Source organism: Salmo salar, chromosome ssa21 (assembly GCF_905237065.1).
Source record: "Salmo salar chromosome ssa21, Ssal_v3.1, whole genome shotgun sequence".
In the NCBI taxonomy this organism is placed as follows: Eukaryota; Metazoa; Chordata; class Actinopteri; order Salmoniformes; family Salmonidae; genus Salmo; species Salmo salar.
The window spans coordinates 50,725,001-50,748,982 of NC_059462.1; the positions used below are offsets into that span (position 1 = coordinate 50,725,001).

At 38.7% G+C, this 23,982-nt stretch overlaps 2 protein-coding genes across 6 annotated transcripts; both read right to left on the reverse strand.

The window, feature by feature from the left end:
* Positions 1-3,266: 3,266 nt before the first annotated feature.
* On the reverse strand, positions 3,267-23,745 carry hoxd3ab (homeobox protein HoxD3ab). Of its 5 annotated transcripts, none has more exons than XM_045704345.1 (4): positions 23,445-23,745; positions 7,720-7,782; positions 5,106-5,667; positions 3,267-4,909 (listed from the first exon to the last, which is right to left on the reverse strand). In XM_045704345.1, the coding sequence occupies exons 3-4, from the start codon at positions 5,563-5,565 to the stop codon at positions 4,170-4,172; spliced, it is 1,200 nt and encodes a 399-aa protein (XP_045560301.1). In that variant the 5' UTR covers positions 5,566-5,667; positions 7,720-7,782; positions 23,445-23,745; the 3' UTR covers positions 3,267-4,169.
* hoxd4ab (homeobox protein HoxD4ab) lies at positions 14,838-16,277 on the reverse strand. Its single transcript, NM_001139559.1, has 2 exons — positions 15,724-16,277; positions 14,838-15,304 (listed from the first exon to the last, which is right to left on the reverse strand). Exons 1-2 carry the CDS (start codon positions 16,130-16,132, stop codon positions 15,003-15,005), a joined length of 711 nt encoding a protein of 236 aa, NP_001133031.1. The 5' UTR covers positions 16,133-16,277; the 3' UTR covers positions 14,838-15,002.
* Positions 23,746-23,982: the final 237 nt, after the last annotated feature.

Consider the following 23,982-nt stretch of genomic DNA (forward strand, 5'->3'; position numbering starts at 1 on the left):
AGCGACGCCCCTCAGGCCGGGGCCTCCAGCGACGCCTCTCAGCCCGGGGCCACCAACGATGCTCCTCAGCCCAGGGCCTCCAGCGACGCCTCTCAGCCCGGGGCGTCCAGCGACGCCTCTCAGCCCGGTGCCTCCAGCGACGCCTCTCAGCCCAGAGTCTTCGGAACAGGAGCTACGCCCAGAGCCAGAGCCACCTCCATAGTGGGAGGATTGGCGAAGGGGGGGGTGTAGCACAGGAACCGTCGTTGACGGTGGCCACCCTCCCTTCCCTCCCTTTAGATTTTGTGTTGGTTTTGTGGGGTTTTTTGTTTTGGAGTTGCAGTCGGGGTCTGCACCTTTGGGGGGGGGGGGTACTGTCACGTCCTGAGCAGTAAAGGGGTCATTTGTAATTGTAGTATGGTCAGGGCGTGGCAGGGGGTGTTTGTTTTGTGTGTTTTGGGGTTTTTTGGTTCTAGGGGATTTTGGTTCTAGTTTTCTATTTCTATGTTTCTTTTTCTATGTGTGGCCAAGTATGGCTTCCAATCAGAGGCAGGTGTCTTTCGTTGTCTCTGATTGGAAGCCATACTTAGGCAGCCTGGTTTTTCCTGTGGGTTGTGGGTGGGTGCTTTCTGTATAGTCTGTGTACCTTGCAGAACTGTTGATTGTCGGTTTGTTGTTTTCGTTTAAGTGTTCACTTTATGAATAATAAAAGAAGATGAGCACTATACCCGCTACGCCTTGGTCTGTCCCTTACGACGCCCATGACAATGCCACCTTTCCAACAAGTCAGTTCATCACATTTCTGCCCTGATAGAGCTGCCCTGGTCAACTGTAAGTGCTGTTATTATGAAGTGGAAACGTCTAAGAGCAACAACAGCTCAGCCGCGAAGTGATAGGCCACACAAGCTCACAGAAATGTACAGCAGAGTGCTGAAGCGCGTAGCGGGTAAAAATCGTCTGTCCTCGGTTGCAACACTCATTACCGCGTTCCAAACTGCCTCTGGAAGCAACATCAGCACAAGAACTGTTCATCTGGAGCTTCATGAAATGGGTTTCCATGGCCGAGCAGACACACACAAGCCTAAGATCACCATGTGCGATGCCAAGAGTTCTCTGGAGTGGTGTAAAACTCATCGCCATTGGACTCTGGAGCAGTGGAAACATTCTCTGGAGTGATGAATCCCGCTTCACCATCTGGCAGTCCGACGGATTAATCTTGGTTTGGCGGATGCCAGGAGAACGCTACCTGCCCTAATACATAGTGCCAACTGTAACATTTGGTGGAGGAGGAATAATGTTCTGGGGCTGTTTTTCATGGTTCGGGTTAGTCCCCTTAGTTCCAGTGAAGGGAAATTGTGGAGGCTGTTATTGCAGCAAAGGGGGGACCAACTCCATATTAATGCCCATGATTTTGATGAGCAGGTGTCCACATACTTTTGGTCATGTAGTGTATATAGGCGATACCGGGCCACTCAGATAGCCACTACTCTGACAGCCCAGTACTCTAAGGCCTCCTGGATAGTATACCATTTCTATCATCCAATAATAGAGAAAAGTGCATCGTTGGGCGTCAAAACTGTTGTTGACCAAATAAATAGCAACGTGGGCAAACCATCCCAGGCCATAAACCTGTTAACGTGAAGGCCCTTGGTTAATCAAGATTCACCTTTTGTTTGTGTCCATGTCACATTCAAAACGAACATATTGCTGAAAGAATCAGGTGTCCTATCCTTTATGCATGGAACAAACATACATGTCAGTTTATTAATTCATTACCTCTTGAATTTCCTTCCTTTGGATTGGATGGGTTGCATCAGGGTTTTAACCATTATAATAGCTCCAGCGTTGGTTGCGAGCTGTACACACAGTCCATTATATCAAGGTATCAACGTAATCATTATCTGGAGGGAGAAAATGTATAGATAAAAGATGAAGGACAACCCCCCGAGGGTTAAAATGGCCGCCATCCACTGTGCGTCGAACAAGATGGTATTGCAGGGGGACAGCCTTCAGTGCCTCTGATGTACACTATGAAATCAAGGCAAATAAAGACTAAGATTCTATTTTATAATTTTAGAAACAGGCCAATTATTGCTAATCGTCTGCTATAAACAGCTTTCGCAAATAACTTTGGTTTAATTTCATTCAGACGTTTGAATCAGGCTTTATCTCTTTTCATAGCTGATGAACTGAATGCATTGAACACATTTTCAGACACACTTACGACGCCTGTAATGGTACCTTCCTTCGGTGGCTCAGATCCATTGCCTCAGCACACTCTTGTCTCTCTCTCTCTCCCTCTCTCTCATGTGTGGATATTCTTTAAGCCAGGGCTTAGTGTGCTCTTTGGACATCTACCAAAGTTTGGCCTCTCGGTTTGAAATGTGTTTCTAGAATTTGGAATGCAAATGCTTTGTTCACAAAGAGGGGAAATCAGTGCGGAGTCTAAAAGCAACGAGTTTTTTGATTAATGAGCTTTGAAATGTCTCTCAGGAGAAAGAAAGGATACGCGGCACTCTGCTAGATGTGGCTATAGCTAAACACTACTTCTGCCTGCGTCAACCTTTCGTCACTCACTAATGTTGAAAATAATATTGTAGAATATTAGGTCTATATGTATTTGCGCAATTTGCCCAAAATAGTGTGTGCTTTTTTTAAACGTAAATGAACATTAACAGTTATAATAGGTTAACATATTTTGTTAAATGCAAATCCTCAGTTATGTTGAATGTGGGATCTGCTTCACAATAGAACGTGGTAACAAATGAAATATAGCCTATATTTTGCTAACAGAAAATAATTAGAAAAATCTAATTAATTAGACCTCCCTGACAAAAATGTAGCTTAGCCTACATTGTGAAGAAAATGCTCTGCCTGCGCAATTTGACTTCAGGACTAATAGTCATGGAACATTTGAATTTCTTCAGCACCAAGAAGAGACTTCCTAGGTCTCTGGTTTCTCTTTCGATTCAATTTCAATCTCTACCTCATATGTATGCTTTGAATTAAAACATTATTTTCTATATGTGTCTTTGATCTGCTTGCCTTTAGGCAATGTTTATACTGTGCACGCTCTCAACTGGACATGCGTGAATAGAGACTTGCCATTTCTTTGTTTAGGCTGTAAGCCATCTTTCTATTTGAAATTACTTCAAAATGGCGACGGGGCAAATTCATACCTAGTCCCAACCTGCTGCTGCAGAGGCATAATCATTTTCTCACTGTTTTCACATTTTTCTACGTGTGTTAAATGTATGGAAAATAACGGTGCTTTTTAACCCACTGTGTAAATTTAAGCACTTTATTTACAAAATGTTAAACACATTAAAATATAACATTTTCATATCATTAGCGTTTCATAAATGTATGCATGGACAGTCCAACTGATGAAATGACAATGACGTGATATGAAAATTGGCGATGACAACAAATGACATACTGGTGTGATTCATTTCTGTAATATTCTGTATTTCGATAGGCTACATGTAGCCTAACTTTGTTTTTCATAGAGACACGTGAAAAATTCCCCAATATTCCCAGATTTACACGTAGGAGTTCCTTCGACAACAACCTAAGACCACCAGCCACTGAAACCATATTTTAAAACAAGCATTCACCAAAAACCCGTAGTACCTATTGAAGGGCCATGATGTCAAAGTCTGTCCAACGATGTTGCATAAATTCTAGATGTCCATATAAATAGTCATACATGTAAATTATAAATACTGTGTGATACAAAAGCCTTAAATAATACATACAGAAAAGGAGATAAAGATAAATGCAATACAATCTTGGAAAAATAAATAAGACGCTTCAAATATAGCAAACAGACACCTTCGAGTTTATTTTTTATAAAATCCATCCCTATAAAGATGGGTGACTACTGTCAGATCTACAGAACTTACCTTCAAGTAGTGTTAATGACGTTTTCAGTCCCCATACTGCGCATTGCACTTCAGAAAACGAACAACAGACAAACGGTCTCTCCTGCGCATCCTCAACAGTCAAGAAAAATGGACCAGAGCTATTCTTAGAAAGTAATTATTACACAATAGCATTAATAGTAATATCAATAATAACACTCGGTAATACATGGCTCACTTTTAGTGTAATCATATAAATGACTTTAGACTACTGAGATAATAAAAGAGCCTAACAGAATTTGGGCACACAGACAGAATCCTCACATTTTACAAATGCGTTAATTTAGGCGCTTCCTGAATCCTTCCCTGAGACGCATGGTGAGAGGTGAGGTCTGTATATGTGGGATGGGGGTCACAGGGTCCATGGTGGTGGTTGCCTGGAATCTGAGCGGCACAGCTGTAGTCCACGCTGGCGGATGAGGGATGGGGGAGATGGCCGAGGTTGAACATGGGACCCGAGGCTGGCATGGAATCAACGAAATTTCCCCCAACGTACACCGGACTACCTTGCAAATTAGCGTTGGCAAAGCCACCATTGCCTTGCATGCTGTGGTGCTCGTATTCGGAGACCGGATACCTTTTCTGTTGCGGTATACAGCCACCTAATGGTGCCGTGTAAGCTGCCAAGCCGTACATGTTTTGCTGGGGTTTGGCGAATGAAGGGGGCGACGGCGCGTCATAGCTGAGACAGTTTACATTGACAGAATATCCGATGTGATTTGGGCCACTTAATGGTGGGCTTCTGTCTGGGGAGTGTCCGATGGGAGAGTGCATTATCCCCTTGGCCTTCTGATCCTTTTTGTATTTCATCCTTCTGTTTTGAAACCAGATCTTTATTTGGCGCTCAGTGAGGTTCAATAAATTAGCCATCTCCACTCTTCGGGGACGACACAGGTACCGGTTGAAATGGAACTCCTTCTCAAGTTCTACAAGTTGTGCACTGGTGTAGGCAGTTCGGACCCGTTTGGAGGCTGGACCAGGTGGGCTTTTTTCATCGCAGGACTCACCTGAAAATACATAGTAAACACCATAAGTCTGTTTGTGTATTATGAATGATTTACCATAGGCCTCCTCGGCTGCCTAAAATGACCAATGCGTACAGTAGAATATTCGCCCTTTTACGCACGCATACGCACCACCATGTCCAGACGAATCATGCTTTAAACACACACACACACACACACACACACACACACACTGTACCTTCTGCGGTTGAGCAATTGTTGTTGTTGCTGCTGTTGCTTTTGTGTTTGGCGTTCGATCTCGTCTCCTTCATCCATGGGAATATTTGTTTGTTAGTGACTGGGTTGGCAGTATTAGAATCATTGTTTGAGGGAGATTTCTTCTTCTGAGATGAAGTGTTGCTGGAGTTAGGCGATGAGGCCGACGATGGAGGTGCTTGCGGCTGTTCACCAATACTCGGCGGTTGGCTGTTTCCTTGGCTGCTACTGGATCTCGTGCAGTTGCCATTCATGGTATTGTCTTTATGAGTTGGTGGCCGTACAGTTGGGGTTTGTATTGGACAAACTGGACCCTGATAATCACTCTCAAGGTTAGAAGTGGAGTAGGGCTGGTGACTGGGGCCATAACTATATGACTCGGATTTGGGGTAAGAGTAGCTTCCAAAGACTCCAGAATGATCGTAGAAAGTAGCTTTCTGCATTGTGAGGATTCAAAACAAGAAGGCCAATGCAGCCCTATCCAATGGTATGGGCGTTCTTCTATCACGTGATTTGAGTTTCCCACCGCTTCAGTATTCTTTGACCTAGGAAGAGAACAGTTGTTATGCTCATTATGCAGGCAATATGAATTGAACATGTAGTAAACCAATACACAATCATGATTGAGTATACACTATATTCTGAGTTGTAAAATAACATTTCATCAATAACCTATTGATCATGTTCTTAATATTCCTGAAGTCTGGTAGTTTTCAGCATTTGTTTCAGTACAACTACATGGACTATTACAAACAAATACACGTGCTCTTATATGAAAATAAATACTAAAAAAATGCATTTTTTAAATGTATTTCTTCACTCTCCAAACGTTACTTTCCTAAACTATCAAATCATCAATAGGCCCTCTCAACCTCTCACTTTCAATCCATCTGGCATGTTTGGCACAAACTAGTTAAAGTTTAACTTGTGCCAAAAGATCAAAAGATTTTCTTCTTGAATTACTTGAGAAAGGGAGCTGAATCAGCATGGTGACTCACACAATATCCCTTTCTGTTCCTAATCACAATACCCCACAAACCACCATCAGCTCTTATTGTTTAACAGACAAACATGTTCCAGAACTGCTCTCGATGTATAATTCATCATTTATTTCAAAATCACATTTATAAATCTCGTTCATATGTTTTGTTTATTTGTTGTTAACTTAAGTCCAAAATCTCACACTAATATGATTTTTCTGTTTTTAATGCCACTTCAAAGGTAACTTTATTCAAATAGCAATTATTAAACCATTAAATTATTTTAGAAACTATTATCACGATGTATGTGTCCTGAAATAAGTGGCATCATCTCTCCCTGTTCTCCCGGAATGGCTGACTTCCCTAAATGCTAATGATGTGCGTGTAGCCTATGACAAACGCTTTAAATTCAGGCACCCTGACGTACTCTGTAATCAGTAAGCCTGTATTTATTTTATAGTTAGCAATCATCTACCAGAGCCTAAACTAGGATACCCACATATTGTATTCTATCTAACATTTTCTTCCTACTTTTGGAAACAATTTCGCATTGTAGGCTTGAAATAAGTAACACACTGAATGGTCAAGGCATGAATGTAGACGAATTAATACAGCAAGCAGACTGAATGTCCGTGCATATCAATGCACCTGTCATGGTGGACTGAAAGCAAAAGGTAGAAGTGCAAATGTAACGGTCGTAAACGCCTTAGAGAGGACTGGAAAGGAAAACACTCACCAAGACTTGCCACCCACAGAAGTGTAAAACTCAAAGCGTGGGAGGAAGGCAAGCTAAAGAATTCCATACTCCGCAAGTTCTGCAGCAATAATAGAGAGGCCGTTTGTATAAATCGAGCCCCTACTATCATTCTACATTGCTGAAACTACGCACTCGCAAACGCACGTTTGAAACCGCAGAAAAGGGAATCATTTTGCTTATAAAGTGGACCATCACCGTTGACGCAAAGGTGAACATATCCCTGTTTGAAATTCGCATTGAGGAGGTGATGGGATGACCGGTATAATTCTGTTTTGGATTTTAAATGTTAATTCTGAATGATGTGCCCACTGGGCACGCAGTCGTCAATTCAACGTCTATTTCACATTGGTTCAACGTAATTTAATTGACATGATGTGGAAATACATTGATTCATCCTATGTGTGCCCAGTGGGTAGCCTAGCTATCTTTCCTAACCAACTATATAGTCGTGTAGGTGGATATGTTTCCTAATGAGGCTTATATGTTCTGCTTAAACAAAGCGATGATATTCTGGTGCATCTGACCTTACTGTGCCTTCTGGCATGTCAACATGATGAACCTTCTTCAATGGGTAAAGGATTAAGAACATGTCTTAAACGAGTCTCTGGTTGGCTAGGCTATAGGCCTACAATTACAAGGGAAACTGTAAATGCGAATTGAGTTGAAAGTTTGCCATTCACAATCTAGATAACCGGTTCTCCTTTACTTTATCTATTTTTTTTAATGGACCTATTGAAAACAATTTTTTGAAAGAAAAAAAAATGGGATATATAGGCCTATATGGGCGGACATTATTGTTTGGTGCGTTCATTTGAAACCCGTAATATGTCATGGGAGTTCATTAAATAAATGCTGCTCACCGTATTTTATGCAGATCAGTGTTGTGTTTTTCTTCACGTGCTTATCATTCCATCCACCATGACCTGAAAGAGAAAACAATCCATGGGTTCTACTGCTTTAGTCCTACAATTCCATCATTTCATATGAAGAAAACAACTGGGATTATGGTGGGGTAATCATTTCATATGAAGAAAACAATGGGATCACTGTAGGGTAATCATTTCATATCACAAATGACTCCATTTATATAGATGTTCTGTTGAAATTATATTGTACTGATTTGCTTTTGTTTACAGTGAGATTTTTGCTGAAAACATAATCTGATATAGCACCATAATTCACTTCTACGAACAAGTATCTATTCTAATCGTTATAACAGGATACACGATTTAAAAATGTAAAAAAATGGGACAATACACACGTATTCGAATAAGAACACGTTATTATTTTAATTTTAATGCATTTAAACCGAACATTTAGTGCAGTGGTGGAGAGACAACAACTCTTACACTGAATTTTCTAGAGAAAGATGAGCTGGCCAAAATATTTAGCAGTCATAAGCCTTTTGGTTGACCTTTGGCTCGTTCAGCAATAACTCATAGATTAATGAACAACGAACAGAAGGTCACAATGAAATCCTAAAACCACAGAACTTTTCACCAGTGTTTTAAAGCTGAAACACAGTCTGACGACGGGGACACATGGTCACATTTGTAGGAGATAAACGTCAGAATAAGAAACTAATCTTAGGCTAGGCTACTTGATGTTAGTTTGAACTCTGCTTTACTTATCTAGTCTAATAGAACATGCTTTGAGGTTATTTTCTCTCGGCTAATAAGAGCTCGTTTTCTCATTTGATTTAGATCCTAGGGTTTCTTAGAAATATTTAAAACTCCGAAATATTGCTGAAAGTCGAAGTCGATATGTTTGGAGTGGATTTGAAAGTGTATTGTTAGGATATATTGTTACTACTCTGGCCAGACACGATCCTCTTTTGAGACAACAATGTTTCTCGCCAACGCATTGCTACGGTAAGTTTGGTACGTACAATGGGCTGCTACAAGAATCGTCGTCGAAAATTGCATTTACATCTGCTGTCATTTCATCCTTATAGTTTTGTGTCCATTATGCGCCTTTGATATGAAGTTGACTTAAAAACTGTTGTTATTTCTTTAGAAATCAGAGGGACAAATTATATCACTTTTTACGCATCGCTGGGCTGGGAAGCATATAATTCGTTAATTATTCCTACTTAAACATTTTTATAAGCTAAAGCATACAGCTTTTAGGAGCTTGTTAATTTGGCTATTGTTTAAGATGAATTTTGGGATAAATCCTCCAAATAATTGAATGTGTTGGCCTTGTTATTCATTTGATTCTTATCGCTAGTTTGGCAGCTTCTTAAGGTTTCCATGGAAACAAAATCCGTCCTAAACTAGGCTTAATTTACAAATATTTACTTGGAATACATTTGTTTTAATTCAGTAGAGCCAGAAAATAATGAGTTAAAATCATTCATATATTACTTGAAAATATATTACAGTCAATAACATTAAAGGGAACAATAGCCTGTTGTTTAGACCTATTCCTAAGTCATATTTGATTCCAATACGCCTATAATACATATTCTTTTTTTTTGAATTACCCAATAACTTCACAAAGGAATCATGTAGCCTAAGCAAAAATGAGTGCAGAACATCAATTAAAATAGTTTTAAATACCCTTTATTTTATCTAAATCAAAATGGGCTTATATATGTTTGGTCTTATTTAAAATGAAAATGATTGAATCCATTATTATTCGTATTTATCTTGTACATTTGCAGGTTAACAAACCACACAAATCATGTCTAACATCACTGTGACGATAAGACAAATGAATGTGATTTACGATCTAACAATCTAGAAGTCAGAATGAAAACTTCCTCCGCTTCTTTTCTCTTTTCTTTTGGTCATTTTTCATGTAACTGCAAAATCAGCTGAAAACCGGCTCACAAAATACATCCATCCAAACTAGCCTTCGAAAGTGGTTTCTCAAAATTGTGAACCTGTTTTAAAATCGTATCTCTGGTCCATAAGACGAAAGGCTATCTGCGTAGTTGCCGACAAGATCCCCTCTGAATGGAATAAATCCTATTTATTCTCTCGTGTTGTGTTTAAAAGGTTGCATTTTGTCATGCAATTGCTTACCTGTGAATCAGTGTATCGTATGCTCGTGCTTCTTCCTTTCCCTGCAGTCTCTAGAATTTATCCTTCACTCTTTGTCTGTAGATAATACTGTCCTAAACCTGATCTTGCGCGGTTTTTCAGACATTTCCATATACCAATGCAGACAGTATTCCCGAAAGAATGGAAGACTCACATTCAACTACCAATAAAAAAAAACGAAGAAGGTATCCTTATTCCACCCCAAAAAAAAAAATGTCGGCCAATCAATCTCTTATTGAAAAATACAGTTTTTCAGACACCGTCACAGATTTGAAGCTAACATTGGGATTTTTTGTTGTTGTTGTATGTTTCTGAAACGTTTATGATGACAAATAAAGGCACTGTCTTAAAATACGAGCATATTTGTTCACGTGATCGAGCTACCAGATTGTTCTGACTGAGGTCGCTTCTTCAACCAAGCCTTTGCTCCCAAACGCGTTTTGAAATGGGGACGCGTTTACATTTCCTTATCTGACCTGTGTCCACGATGAAAATACTACACTTGCGATTTCATTTTCTTGATCATTTCTTTTCTTCTTCTTTCCTTTGCAGGAAATATTATTGTGATTATTTAGTCATCTTTCAGATATAATATTAAGCTATACATTTTGATTATATGTATTTGTTTACCTAATTTACAAAGCCTCTAATACTAATACATGTCGTTTTGAGAATCCTATTCAAATGTAGTTGTGAACAGAATTTCGTATAGACATTGCACATTTGGATTTGTCCATAGATTCATTATTGGTATACTTGAAAATATAACCATATTGTTTTCACAATAAAAAAATAAATAAAAAAACGTTAATTGTATATCTACAAAGCATTTTTATAATGTTATGAAATCCATGACCAATATTGTTGTATGAGAAAAGGCGTTTGGAATTGTATTGAAATAAACCAATTTGGAAACCCTTTTGTCTGCTGTCTTTCCGCTGCGCTATCATGATGTTCAATAGTATTTTCCTTTTCAGACACTGTTTTCGATGTAAATAGAAAAAACACCTTTAAATAACAATTTGTAAGCTCAAAAATCTATTGGAAGACGGAGATTTAAAAGCCATAAAAGACAGCGGGGAGGGAAGCTGGCCGAGAGGTAACTTGTACTGAGGAAAGGATGGAGGACTACTACCGTCGCAGCATATGTTCATGGGTAGTAAAATGGAAAGATTTACAGTGTGGCCCGGGCCTCCAACAGCCTCGCACCATTTCAGGAATTACCGAGAATGATTTACAACGAGGCAGATAACTGTCCACCTGCTCAAACACAACTTCTACTACTCTCAGAGATACATTTCTAATTATCCCCCTCATCAACAATAAAACATGTTAGCAGTGTGGCGTCATCTCAGTTGAATCTAAAGAGAGATGTTCTTACAACAACGTTTCCGATTTGTGTTATTGCCATAACGCACGTAGCTGGAGTGTTATGTTGTATTAACATATTGCACGTGTACCACTTTGAAATGTTTTTCAACTTAGCACTCTGTTTACATTTTGTAACAGGCAATTTTGTGTAAATCAATGACTCAATTGCTCTCTTTAGGAATATTAGAAATCACAGAGGCCCTAACATACAGCCCTTAAGAACGAAATAGAACATCCCAACAGTGCTGCTTACATTCATGAATACAACCACTTCACACAGAAGGTGACTGAAAATATTTAAAATGTTGTTTCTACCTGCTATGAAACATAACAAGGATGCTAGTTGTCAAACATCGCCACTTTATAATATTGACCTGTTTCTCTTGGTATATTTCTTCCCAAAAAGCAAAGCATTGAAGAATGCACTTCAGCCTGTCCAAGGCACACGCATCAAAGGGCGCTATTTATCAAATATCTGACAGATATGGTCATTTACCATCTTACAAAAAAAAAAAAAGCTAAAATATTTACCTACCAAGCTTCCATTGGTTCAGATGCTGTGTTAAAGTGCTGGCTACAGATGCGTTGAGTATCGGAGCGCTTGGATATTATTTTCTTGGGATCTTTTCAGTTTTCAAGTCTGATAGAGTCCTCGCGATTAATGACGACGCCGTGTTTCTAGGGGATGTGCTGCATGAATTATTTACACAATCACGTGGTCAGAAATAGAGCGAGGGAGCGGTATATTCTCCGAATTATATCTTCGAATGCAGACAGCACAGTTTAATACATTTTAAGGGGTTGTCTCGCTTGGCGAAGACAGTTTCCGCGAACAGCTGGAAATGAAATATGGCCGTTTGAAAGCCATTGTGATCGCAGCAGTGGTGTATTCCATATTCGATGTAGTCATTGAAAATGGCACTGCCTATGGCTCTCGTTTATTGCTTTCAGACATGTAGGTCAATGCACACTGCACATGGAAGGGCAGGTACTGACATCTGATTTCTGTCCTCAAACTGTATTACATAATAGGCATTTCATTATTATTCACATGGTCATTTCAGTGAACTATGGAAATACAATTTACATGTTTACAAGCCGCATAGGTCCACTGTGGAAAATAAACATGGGAATGAGATATTCAGCAATCCATTATGGCAGTCTTAAAAATGCACACGTATAACAACATGGTTTGCATGTAGAACTGTTGCTTATGATTGCATCATTTGGTGCAGTTTTCTTTCTTTTGCTATGATATGACATGCGCACATTGCTTGTACACTGATATCTATGTAGTGGCAAACTGAAGATGCAAAGGTTTCAGTGTAATGGCCTGGTGAGAGTGACACGAAGCTTATAAAGGAGCAGGCGCAAATGTGAAGACACATGCACTCACACAAACACAGGCACACACACAAAGAAACCAACACACACACACACACAGAGAGAGAGAGAGAAACACACACACACACACACACAGAGAGAGAGAGAGAGAAACACACACACACAAACACACAGAGAGAGAGAGAGAGAGAAACACACACACAGAGAAACTCACACAGAGACACAAACAGACAAACACAGAGAGAAGCAGACAAGCTTTCAAAGTATACAGGTTTTAATCCAAGCATGGTCACAAATATAATCACACTGAGCCTACGATTTTGCTAACAGTTCCTGGACTGGTTTAGATAGGACCATATTCAACTTCCCGAGATCTATGGCACTGATTAACATTGGTGTGGCTAAGGGGATATTTGATGATTCTTGCTATAAAACTGAACTTAGTCACATTGTCATCCAACAATGCCATATTTATTTTTTCTTCTCAAACAAGCACAATAAGGGTACAAATAAATATCTCAACCTGTCAGATGTGTCAACCTTCGTGTAAATCAAGCATTGATGGCAATGAGAGACATTTTGTAAAGCATGAACCTCTGAATACTTGATACAGAAATATATTGACAAATGTGAGTGCTCTGTGCCACCACAATGCATATCACGGAATTATTCAAAAGTGTTGCATGTATATACAGACAGAACAGCGCAAACACAAAACAAGGTCAGCCAGGATTGCATATTAACATAGCGTGGCATACAACCAGTACCATTTGAGTTAGATCTGGCAGAATAAATATAGGCTTTAGAACGTGGCATGCTTAACCAGGTTATATAAGCGTTCCATATTCTAATACTGAAGTAGAACATGTATCTAATGAAAAACTCCATGCGAATAGCGCCTGTGAGAGAAGAAGACTATAGGTCCAACGGGTTAAGGGTTCAGAGGTCACTCCTCGAGGGCTGAAATGTGTCTAAGGCTATAGAAACACTGTCCTCTGGGTGAACCTGCCTCTGGAGCTTTTGTCGAACTTCAGTTGAAATACCTTTTCAACTTCTTCTCATCGTGAAGACTCTTCAGAGGGAAGACATCTTCGCAATGCAAGCCGTCTTCTCTTTTTTTGTCACGAGGACAATGATAGGAATAATAAGAACATCTGTCTTGACGCATGACATGAATGCCTGTGTGGATAGGTTTGGTTTAAATCAATGCCAGAGGTACATTTTTAATACTGCATTTCAACACTGCAATAAGAAAATGTGAAATCATTGCTAATAATCCACAACAGTTTTAAACAGATTTCATACAATAAACGTTCGTTGCTCAAATATGTTTACAACTGTTGTGGGTTTTAAGAAAATGTACAAATATTTAATTAAATAAATAATCCTAATGAAATGTAAACACTCTATATCACATGTTGTTGAATAAGAATAGGGGAAACATAGGTTATTACCGTATTTATATCCCTCAACGTGCTTCATATTGAATATATACTAGTAATAATGTTCTGGTCGATTTTGGTCAAAATAGAAAATAGTGAAGCATCTAAAAAAAGATATACATTCGATGCAAAGAACAAGACAAACTCATGATAGAGTTTCAGATGCCATGTGTGAGACCCGCTTTACTGTTTACAAAGATGTCAAGAGAGATTTATAACCGAATAAGGGCCCTGGGAAGAGTCTGCACACAGGAATGTCTTGTTTCTAATAGAATTTAACGCCATTTTAAAAGCTTTATTGTATAAAAGTTCAAAAAACGTTAACAAAAGAATTCAACCAGTTAGCGCCCATAAATACGAGTTCAATACTTTCTTTAAGCTAGCCTATATTAAAGTAACAAATATTGTCACTTGTCTGAAAATAATGTATACATCAACTGATGCAGCAGTTACCTTTTTTTTAGCAATCATATTAATCAAATATTATTTGTTTTAATAGTTAGATCTCATCACAAGACAATTTCTAATTAAAGTGTGTACAAAAGCATTTTACGTATTTCATAATTTTTTTAAATAAATATATAAATGTTCATGCCTTACTCTGACTTTTGTGGTGCACATGAGAAGAGTGACATTATAGAATCAGAGAGAAGAGTATAATCAGAAAGCATCTCTAACACAATTTCGTTCGATCTGCAATACCTCTTCGAAGCGTGTTAAGCATGTAGTGATACACGCTTCTCAGTTCAGCTGCAATGTTGGAAATGGACTCAATTCACTGAGCCAACACATCGAGGGTCCTTCTGACTGGAACTGCCATTTAGAACTATTGTACGTTAAATCACACTGACCAAAACGTCATGTTTTGAGACCATGCAAAGTCAAATGGATAATATAGTATGTTATATACAGTTCATTGAACGGTCAAAGTTACCCATCTTAGAAAGTTGTGACATCAGTCTGGTTATCCTTCTGGATACTTGGTAAATGTTGTCCGGAAGCAGATGCAGCTCTTCCCTTTGTGTTCGGTAGTTTGTGGTCTTTTTTCCATTTCATTCTTCTGTTTTGAAACCAGATTTTGATCTGACGCTCGGAGAGAACGAGTGTATGGGCAATCTCTATGCGACGCCGCCTGGTCAGATACCTGTTAAAATGAAATTCCTTTTCCAGTTCCAAAACCTGCTGTCTTGTATAAGCTGTCCGAGACCGTTTGGGTTCAGGTCCTGTGTAATCCGGGTTTACTGTGAGAAACAAAATACCAATGTGAGCAAATTAAATCCCAGTTTAATCAAAACAAAAAGCCCTTCACGGGACGCTCCAAACTTCTAGCTAAAACAAAACAATGAACACTCGATCCAGAAATGGAATTGAACGAAACTATGACCAAACTTTGATCCAATTAGGTCTTATTTCAACCTCTTCATTCAAATATTGTCACAATAAAATGTAAACCATAGTCATAGGCTAGTGGACGTAAGGAGCTCTGAGATCGTCAGATAGCCAGCGGCCTATTTCCTGAGCAATAAACATTTATGGCTGGTGTAACTGACAGCCCCTTCAAAGCAGACCATAAATATTTCACGCAACGATTTTAGAGTGGCTAAAATCCTGGACCACAACTTGTCCCAAAGCGACGTTGAGAGGGAAAAGTGAATCTTACCCGTAGTAACGTGGTGTTTCTTCATCCAGGGGTAAACTACTGCAGGCTGCTTGGCTTGTATCCCGTTTTGATTCTTTGTGTTTTGTTGCTGTCCACAAGTCCGGGGTCCAGTCACTTGGACCGGGGCACACGGTTCGGTCTGTGCCGTAAAAGTGCTAGGGTTGCTGTCGCGCCCCTGCACATGACCCCGTGGCTGCACTGTAGAACCCTGCACAGTGGTACAACTGAAGGGCTGCTCGGGGTAGTTTGACCGTGGATAGATTCCTGGATGCTGCAAATCTGGGTCCTGCGATGGACCGTAGTAGTCTCTCCCCTGCTCATGTATATAGCTATTTTGCGAATATTCCTCACAAGGGGGAAATTGTGGGTCCACATACTTAGAGTTCAGCATATACGAACTCATGGCCATTAATTTATGAAGGTAGAAAATACAAATTTTTCTCGAGTTGTCTTTTTTCCACCACCATAAAGCCCTCCTATTTGCTGTCAACTGAATAAAGTTAGAGAACCATGTGACCAGATAGGGCCAATGGAGGTAAAGCTATTTCATTAACGGGTAGGGCCTACGTATACAACACCAATAGCAGCAATTTCCACTAACTTCAAAAACATCTAAATTATGTTGAATAAAAACCAAATATTTAACCAATTGCAATGAAGGATTGACAATGTAAACCCTATATTGAAAAATAAGATGTTATATGTAACATTTTAAATAGTTAATGTCAATATTTAAATATCAATCATGATCATCTAACAGTCAATGGGAAATAATCTGAATGGAATAAATACAACGTTTGTGTATATAGGGACATTTAGATGGTTAATATGCTTATTGTTCTACAATACTAAATCAAACTAAAGCCAGCGAGTCTGACTGATAAACAAACAAAAGATACAAAACGTCTCCCGGGCTCAAAAAGAGGGGAATAAAGCCTGGGGACAATTGTTGGGGATTGTCTTTGTCAAGAAGGGGTCATCCAAAAGTTACAAGAATCTCATCATTTCATCTACCCTATCCCTTTCATAACTACTGAAAGAGCCTCGTGGCAACGAACCAATGCCAAACAATCAATAATTAAATCATTGAAATGTAAATGTAAATGTTAAAAATGTTTTAAAAAATGAATTACCTTGAAGCCATGTTCAAATTTATTTAGATTTCAGTCTGGTTATGATAGCTTTTTTTATATGGCGTTTTATGTTCACTATCAAAATGAGAAGGACTGTTTGGCTTTAATGATAGGTGTACAGGCCAAAAAGCTACACCTGCAAAGTTTTCTTATATAATCAAATCAAATCAACAAATGAAATGACACGCAGTAAGTGCATATTACTAAAAACTGTACTCGCACACAATGGTATTAATCTCACTCAATGGTATTATAATATATCGTTTGAAATCACCCTAAAATGACACAATGCAGCAATCAAACGAGGAGCATTCCATCATCCAGATGTGTAAAATGTTATGAAGAATGATACAAAAACATCTCTAAAAGTAGTTAAGTAATTCGACGTTTTTGCATCGACCATATACTCCCCTAGAATCGAATCTGTGACTGTTGTTTTATCACACAAATTCGGTTCTACAGGGTATATATAGACGACGGAATAGAGGGGTCCCATCATTTCTTTCAATTCAACAAAAGTCCAGCCATAAGATTCTCAAAAACACCAAAAAAATAAGTATATTCCTACGCCATACACTTACTATTGACAATTGTACACAATGAAAGTGTATGAACATTCTAAATAAATTAGAACTATTTTCATCAAATCATAGCCCCTGATTAATCAGATATTGGTCCTGATTAATCAGATATTGGTCCAGATTAATCAGATATTGGTCCTGATTAATCAGATATTGGTCCAGATTAATCAGATATTGGTATAGGCTAGTGCATCATGAAGGTGAACAATTCTGTTCCATTTTATTCTGAATCAAGTTCACAGTCACCAGAAGTATGTATTACTTTTAATACACGCTATGTATTGGTTAGAGGTACAGGCAAACATCATAGGTAATTCACAACTGATGGACTACCGATACTCGCCAGCCTGTGCTCCATACACTGTCCGAAGTTTGAATATCGAGTGGACCCATAAGGCAAAAGGCTAAAGGCCACGAGGTCAAACTAAATCATTTACAAACATATCAAAAAGTATCATTCTTTTTTCTTTGCCCACCGCTCAAAGAGTACAAAAGTTCACGAATCTGAAATGACCCTTCATTTGACCACCTTGGTTACCTCATGGTCTAAGTTCTTGGGAATATGCCACTGTGGAAATGTCCTACAATGACATACATTTTTGAATGACATATATATATATATGATTTAAATAAAATGAAAACATTCGTTTAAGAAAAAATGATTTGCCAAGTGCCTTCTAAATTGTACTGAGTCCTCACAGTCGTTAAATAGACAGAGGCGGAAGACGCATTCCTATACTCTCCTGATTATAGGCCGAGGTTTTGTTACTGGACAATTTCTGTAGTCTAATTTCTGTACTATAATTTTGGTACTTTAAGAATAACGGCTATAGGTCAAAGGCTATAGGCCTGACGTTTTACAACAAACTGGCCACTTTAAGACGGTTCAAGTTTGAATCAAATATGAATCACACACACACTTGTAATTATGTCACCATATTTTAATATTTGTTAGACAGCTTGACCTTCACCTTGCCCTGAGACTTGTTCAGACGGGTCAAAGCAAAGATAGGCTAGGCTACTGAGGAACAAAAGAATGACAATGTCAGTACTTGTCTTTATCCTTCGTTTGAACCAAGAATGAACCCACTTGCTATGTTTTCTGTATTATACAGCTGTTAATAGGCAATAGTTCTGATTTCAACTAGCTATGTCATTAAAGATAGATTGTGTGCCAAATCGTCATTGGCAGCATGTATCATTTATGGGTTTAAGAAACATGAAACATCTGTATTACTTCTGAAATCAAATTTGTGGGATATTTATTATAAATAAAGAGACCCTCTAAAACATGCAATCCTAGACTAGTGAAATTATTTCAGCAGTGCAATTCTCAATGTAATACAAATACGACCTCAATACTATATAGCCGGTCAGTTGTAGACCTAGAAATCGTTGTCAGTACATTTAACTGTGAAATACACTAACGGTCACAGTGGTAGAGGATGCCGAAAAAATGGACAGTTTCCTTTACATGTGGAGGCCTTTATAACACAATTCTGACTCGTGCATGTTGTCATTGCCCAATGTTGACTCATGAAAAAGTGTTTGTATATTGGATAACAAACTAAATCATCTACATCACTTCACATCCTACATAACATCACAATGTAGGCCTATACAAACACCCTGATACGGGTCAAAGGAAGATATTACAAGGAATTATGATTCGATAATATTCTGTACTAGGGGGCGCGATAGAGCATGGCAATTAAAACATAAAAATAAATTGTTGGGGTATTAAGATTCAAAAGGACTGATGTGTATTTAACTTAATTAATATATTGTTATAACAAGGCCTATGTTCCAAAACGTCATTTAACGGAACGCTAATAGCTGTAAAGGCCATTGAGTCTGTGACAACTACAGGTTTATATTTTTCCCTCCCAAGTCTAAACTCGCCAGCCAACAGCTCATAGACTTCAGATCCCCACAAGCCTATTCGCCATTGTCATTCAAATTAGTGTGCGCATTGCAGGCAAATAAAAAAATGTAACAGGTTTTAATAATCCATCAGGCAATATTAGCCTAGGCTATATGAAGCAAAAACGAATATACCTTGGCATATAGGCTACCAGCCATTTTCCAAAACGCATTGTTTCTCTAACGACTGATTTGAACGACTATTGGTCATATACGCAATAAATAAACAGCTAAGTATTGACATATTCAAACACATCCTGTTTTCCGTACTTCTTGGACCATGCAAAATACACATCCACAACTATGGTTAAAGTTCTGTATTTCGAAGCAGGCAAACAAAACCACAGGCGACAGACATGTATACCTGATGACATCAGCATGCGCACTAAATATAGTAGCCTATCAAATGATAAAACAGCTTACCGCAAAGTCCACCGCAATGCATCGAATAGGAAAACATATCCATGTTCAGACATAAACAGAGGTTTATACTTGCTTCCACCAATTCAAAGCTCTATTCCAAGCCATCGGCACGGCTTTACTAATACACAATGAGAAATATATTTTGGCTTGTCAACTCCCAGGCCATAAAACAAAGTTTAATGGCATCACGTGTTCCCCCACAGCCATTCATGACGCAGCACTGGTGCCATAAATAACCGTCAACAGTTACACTTATTCAACAACGACGATTACTCCGATGCCATATAAAATATGCACCAGAAAATGTTAAAACCCTCCCCAAAAAACGTGTTATTTCTAGTTCACCATGATATGAAATGCCGTGTCGTTCTTTTCATACATATATATGTATTTCTAGGTCATTACAAGACATGACAAAAGTCTGACAAACTAATATGTTATAAGTCTACTTCTACCGATATCTTTCTGCTCTTCTTGGCTTTTTGCCCATAAACATCTTTCTATAAAAAACAACAGACGATGACCCTCTGTGAACCCTGACGTAGTCTACACACATCTGTGGGCGTTTCCCTCGAACTTTCATTTATGTCAAGTTTAATACAAGGTTTCTGGTGAATCAGAAGAACACATGATAACTTCCCACTGGGCACACACTGGTTGAAAACCTGTCCACGTGATTTCAAGGAAATTACTTGAACCAACGTGGAATATACTGCTCAAATTCTGCTCCCATGTTAAGTTGTCTCTCTCTAGGTACTTAAATCGCCAAAATATAACGATAGAGAGATGTATCAACAATGCTTCAATAAAACGTTATAGCCATCAAATGCATCACATGAATCATGAATCCTCCCACTGGGCACAGACGTCAGTTCAACGTCTAGTTTTGATTTAGATTTGGTTGAGTTGCCAACTAAACTGAATCCACATCAAATCAACCAAAAATGTCACGCTGTCATTGGACGTAGGTAAAAAGTTGGGTGAAAAAAATACGAAATTCCCTGTGTTGATGACTCTTTGCAAATCCAATCAGTTTTCCATGTTGATTCAACGTCACCACATTACATTTTTGTTACAACGTTTTGCCTAGTGGGCTACGTCTCTTTATAAACTATACACCCTCTTAAGAAACGAGTTTGGTTATACTCCGCCTACATCTTGATACTTCAATTCAGAAACCACTTATTTTCAATGTCGGAAGCATAATTACGGATCAGTTGGTCATATCGCGTAAGGACCAATCATATATTATTAGTGACATGTAAGGTAAACGATTCGGGGAAAGAACCAAGGGATCACTGACTGTTGGCCAACAGCGCCTCTTGCTGGAACATCCTAATCATTTCCCTTTTTCAACGTGTTCAGTTTTTAACCCAATTCCTAAAACGCACAGCCAATTTGTTGCCGATTGGATTTTAGCATTCATTTGCATGTCATGATATTATGTATATGTATAAATGGTAGGCTCTGTATTCAGTTCAATCTAGAAAGAATCCGTAGATGATCTAGGTTTATTAGGAATTCATTCCTCATACAACAGATAGGCTATATGGATTAAAATGTTCCCATGATTATAATAATTGTATACTATAGGCTAAACTACCCGGACACTTAAAAATAGAATTCGTATGACAGATAACTGCTACTTATGAAAACATTTCAAAACACTGCAATACAAACACACACCAAACATAATAATCAAGTAAACCGTTTTCTTTGTCTGTTTATTTCTATATGAATGATCTATACGTTGATATACAGTATAATATTTTATTTAACTTGTGGGCGATATGGTAAGAACGAACGAATGATGAAATAACAGCTTTATATCCATATGTTGGGACGTGAGTTGATTTCCAATCCAGAGCATAGTCTAGAAGTTAATCGAGTAATTTAAATGCTCAGGGTTTTCTCCTCATTCGCAGGCCCCACTTTTATAGGCTTCCCTCGTTCCAGGCTTTCTCTCTTTTGCCGCATTGCAGTAAGGCTGTAAATACTTTCGCAGCTGCCTGTCAGACAACAGTGAAATACTGTCTTTGTTCCGTTGCTCTCATCTCAGGCAGCTGAAAAAAGCTATGAAAACTGCTTCTCTGATGGGAAAATACAACCTTTGAATTTCAGAAAGGTTCACATTAGACTATATGTTGCATTTTCCCACACACCTTTGTTTTGTAAAAAACAAATTCACATTATCTCAACATCTATAGCTGAAAAGACTACATGTGAATTGTTATCTTCTTTAGTTCACCCATATAAGACACTGTGGGGGTATATTAGGCTACTAATATTAACCTATGTAAAGATAAATCACTTTTATTAAATGAAATGATATAGTCACACGTCCACAACGTCCCTAATAGAAAGTGACATTAAACCCAAGACAATATCAGTGAAAAATCCGTCATGCAGATATCTGTTACCTCGCACAACAGTGATGACATCGAATTCATTCCCCCAAAAGAGGACTAATGAATAGACTTCCCTTAGGAAATCTAACATCCTCAAATCATCTGACAGCCAGCTCCTCAAAACTCAGCTAGGCTGCTTGTTACTTCAGAGACATTATGCCATCATATATATATATTATATATATATATATATTATATATCAAACAATGATAATAATGATGATCACAAACATAGACATTCATAACAGGCAGAGAGACAGAGAGAGATACAGAGAGAGACAGAGAGAGAGAGACACAGAGAGACATGGAGAGAGAGACAGAGAGAGACAGAGAGAGAGAGACACAGAGAGACACAGAGAAAGACAGAGAGAGAGACACAGAGAGACACTGAGAGAGACATGGAGAGAGACACACAGAGACAAAGACAGACACAGAGAGAGAGAGACACAGAGAGAGACACAGAGAGAGAGACACAGAGCGAGACACAGAGAGACACGGAGAGAGACATGGAGAGAGACACAGAGAGACAAAGACAGACACAGAGAGACAGTGAGACACAGAGAGAGACACACAGAGAGACAAAGAGAGACACAGAGAGACACAGAGAGAGACACACAGAGAGACACAGAGAGAGACACACAGAGAGAGACACAGAGAGACAAAGAGAGACACAGAGAGACAAAGAGAGTCAGACTCAGACACTCTGCCAGACACTGTTCATACCCACAAACATCGAAAAAACTCAACCATGCACTTCAAAGAGAGTAAAGAAAAAGTTACACTGACGTCAAGATAAATAATTAAGATTAATAATTTTGGTCGAACTACAATGAACACTTAACATCTTTCTCACAGCAAATGCCAATTCAATGTGTTGGTAAAATACCATTCACAGTTTGATTCGTTCAGATTTACATGTAATGTGAATGTAATCGTTATTAAGAGGCGTTGCCCCATAGTGCATACATACCAGCAGTGTTGCTCATGTTAAACATGTATGTTATGGCTATAGTCTATACATATAATCTCGACTGCGGTTCTGATTAGACTTCTGCCCTGGTGCAACGAGACAGGAAGTAGATACAGTCAAATAAACAAACATTGTATTATAATGTATGTTCATTTTGTTTGTTTATTTTACTTTTGTATATTATCTACTTCACTTGCTTTGGCAATGTTAACACGTGTTTCCCATGCCAATAAAGACCCTTGAATTGAATTGAATTGAATTGTATAATAACATTAAATGCTTACCTAATGCAGGTGGGTAATCCATGTATTTTCTTGTGGTGACTCTGTATAGATAATACATGATGTTACAGTGAAACTATACAGATTATGAACCGCAGAGGCTCTTCTTTCGATGTGGAGTTCGGGAGAAAGCTAGCTCTGATACGTCACAAGTAAATAAGAAATAAAGTTATCGAGGACGTGGTATGTTTCTTTCATGCAATATTAAAAGGCTAATCTTGAGAGAATGTAGGTTGAGCGTTTTGGTTGGGACGCTACAGTAGCAGAATGCAGAGAAAACATCGCTTGGGAAAATCAGGGAAAGGTCCATGAAGACGTTTGTCTCTTGCACATGACCAGTGGCATCCAATGACAGGCGATAGAGGCACATAAAAAGGTCTATTACCAAGTTGTAAATTCTCCTCTCATAAAAAAGGAATTTCGACTGCAGCAATTCCCCCTGTTTTTGCGCATAATGGCGGGGGCTATTCCCCCATTTCTTCTAAAAAAAAACGTTGCCTGAACATCTTCTTTGGAAAGAGAAAGAACAGTGCCCCTGCAT

Excerpts from the sequence above, each read along its gene's own strand:
- hoxd3ab (XM_045704345.1), bottom strand. The coding sequence starts at position 5,565 with ATGCAGAAAGCTACTTTCTACGATCATTCTGGAGTCTTTGGAAGCTAC. Across the intron at positions 4,910-5,105 it reads CAATTGCTCAACCGCAGAAG|GTGAGTCCTGCGATGAAAAA; the intron begins GTACAGTGTGTG and ends ATGTATTTTCAG.
- hoxd4ab (NM_001139559.1), bottom strand. The coding sequence starts at position 16,132 with ATGGCCATGAGTTCGTATATGCTGAACTCTAAGTATGTGGACCCACAA. Across the intron at positions 15,305-15,723 it reads GAAACACCACGTTACTACGG|TAAACCCGGATTACACAGGA; the intron begins GTAAGATTCACT and ends TGTTTCTCACAG.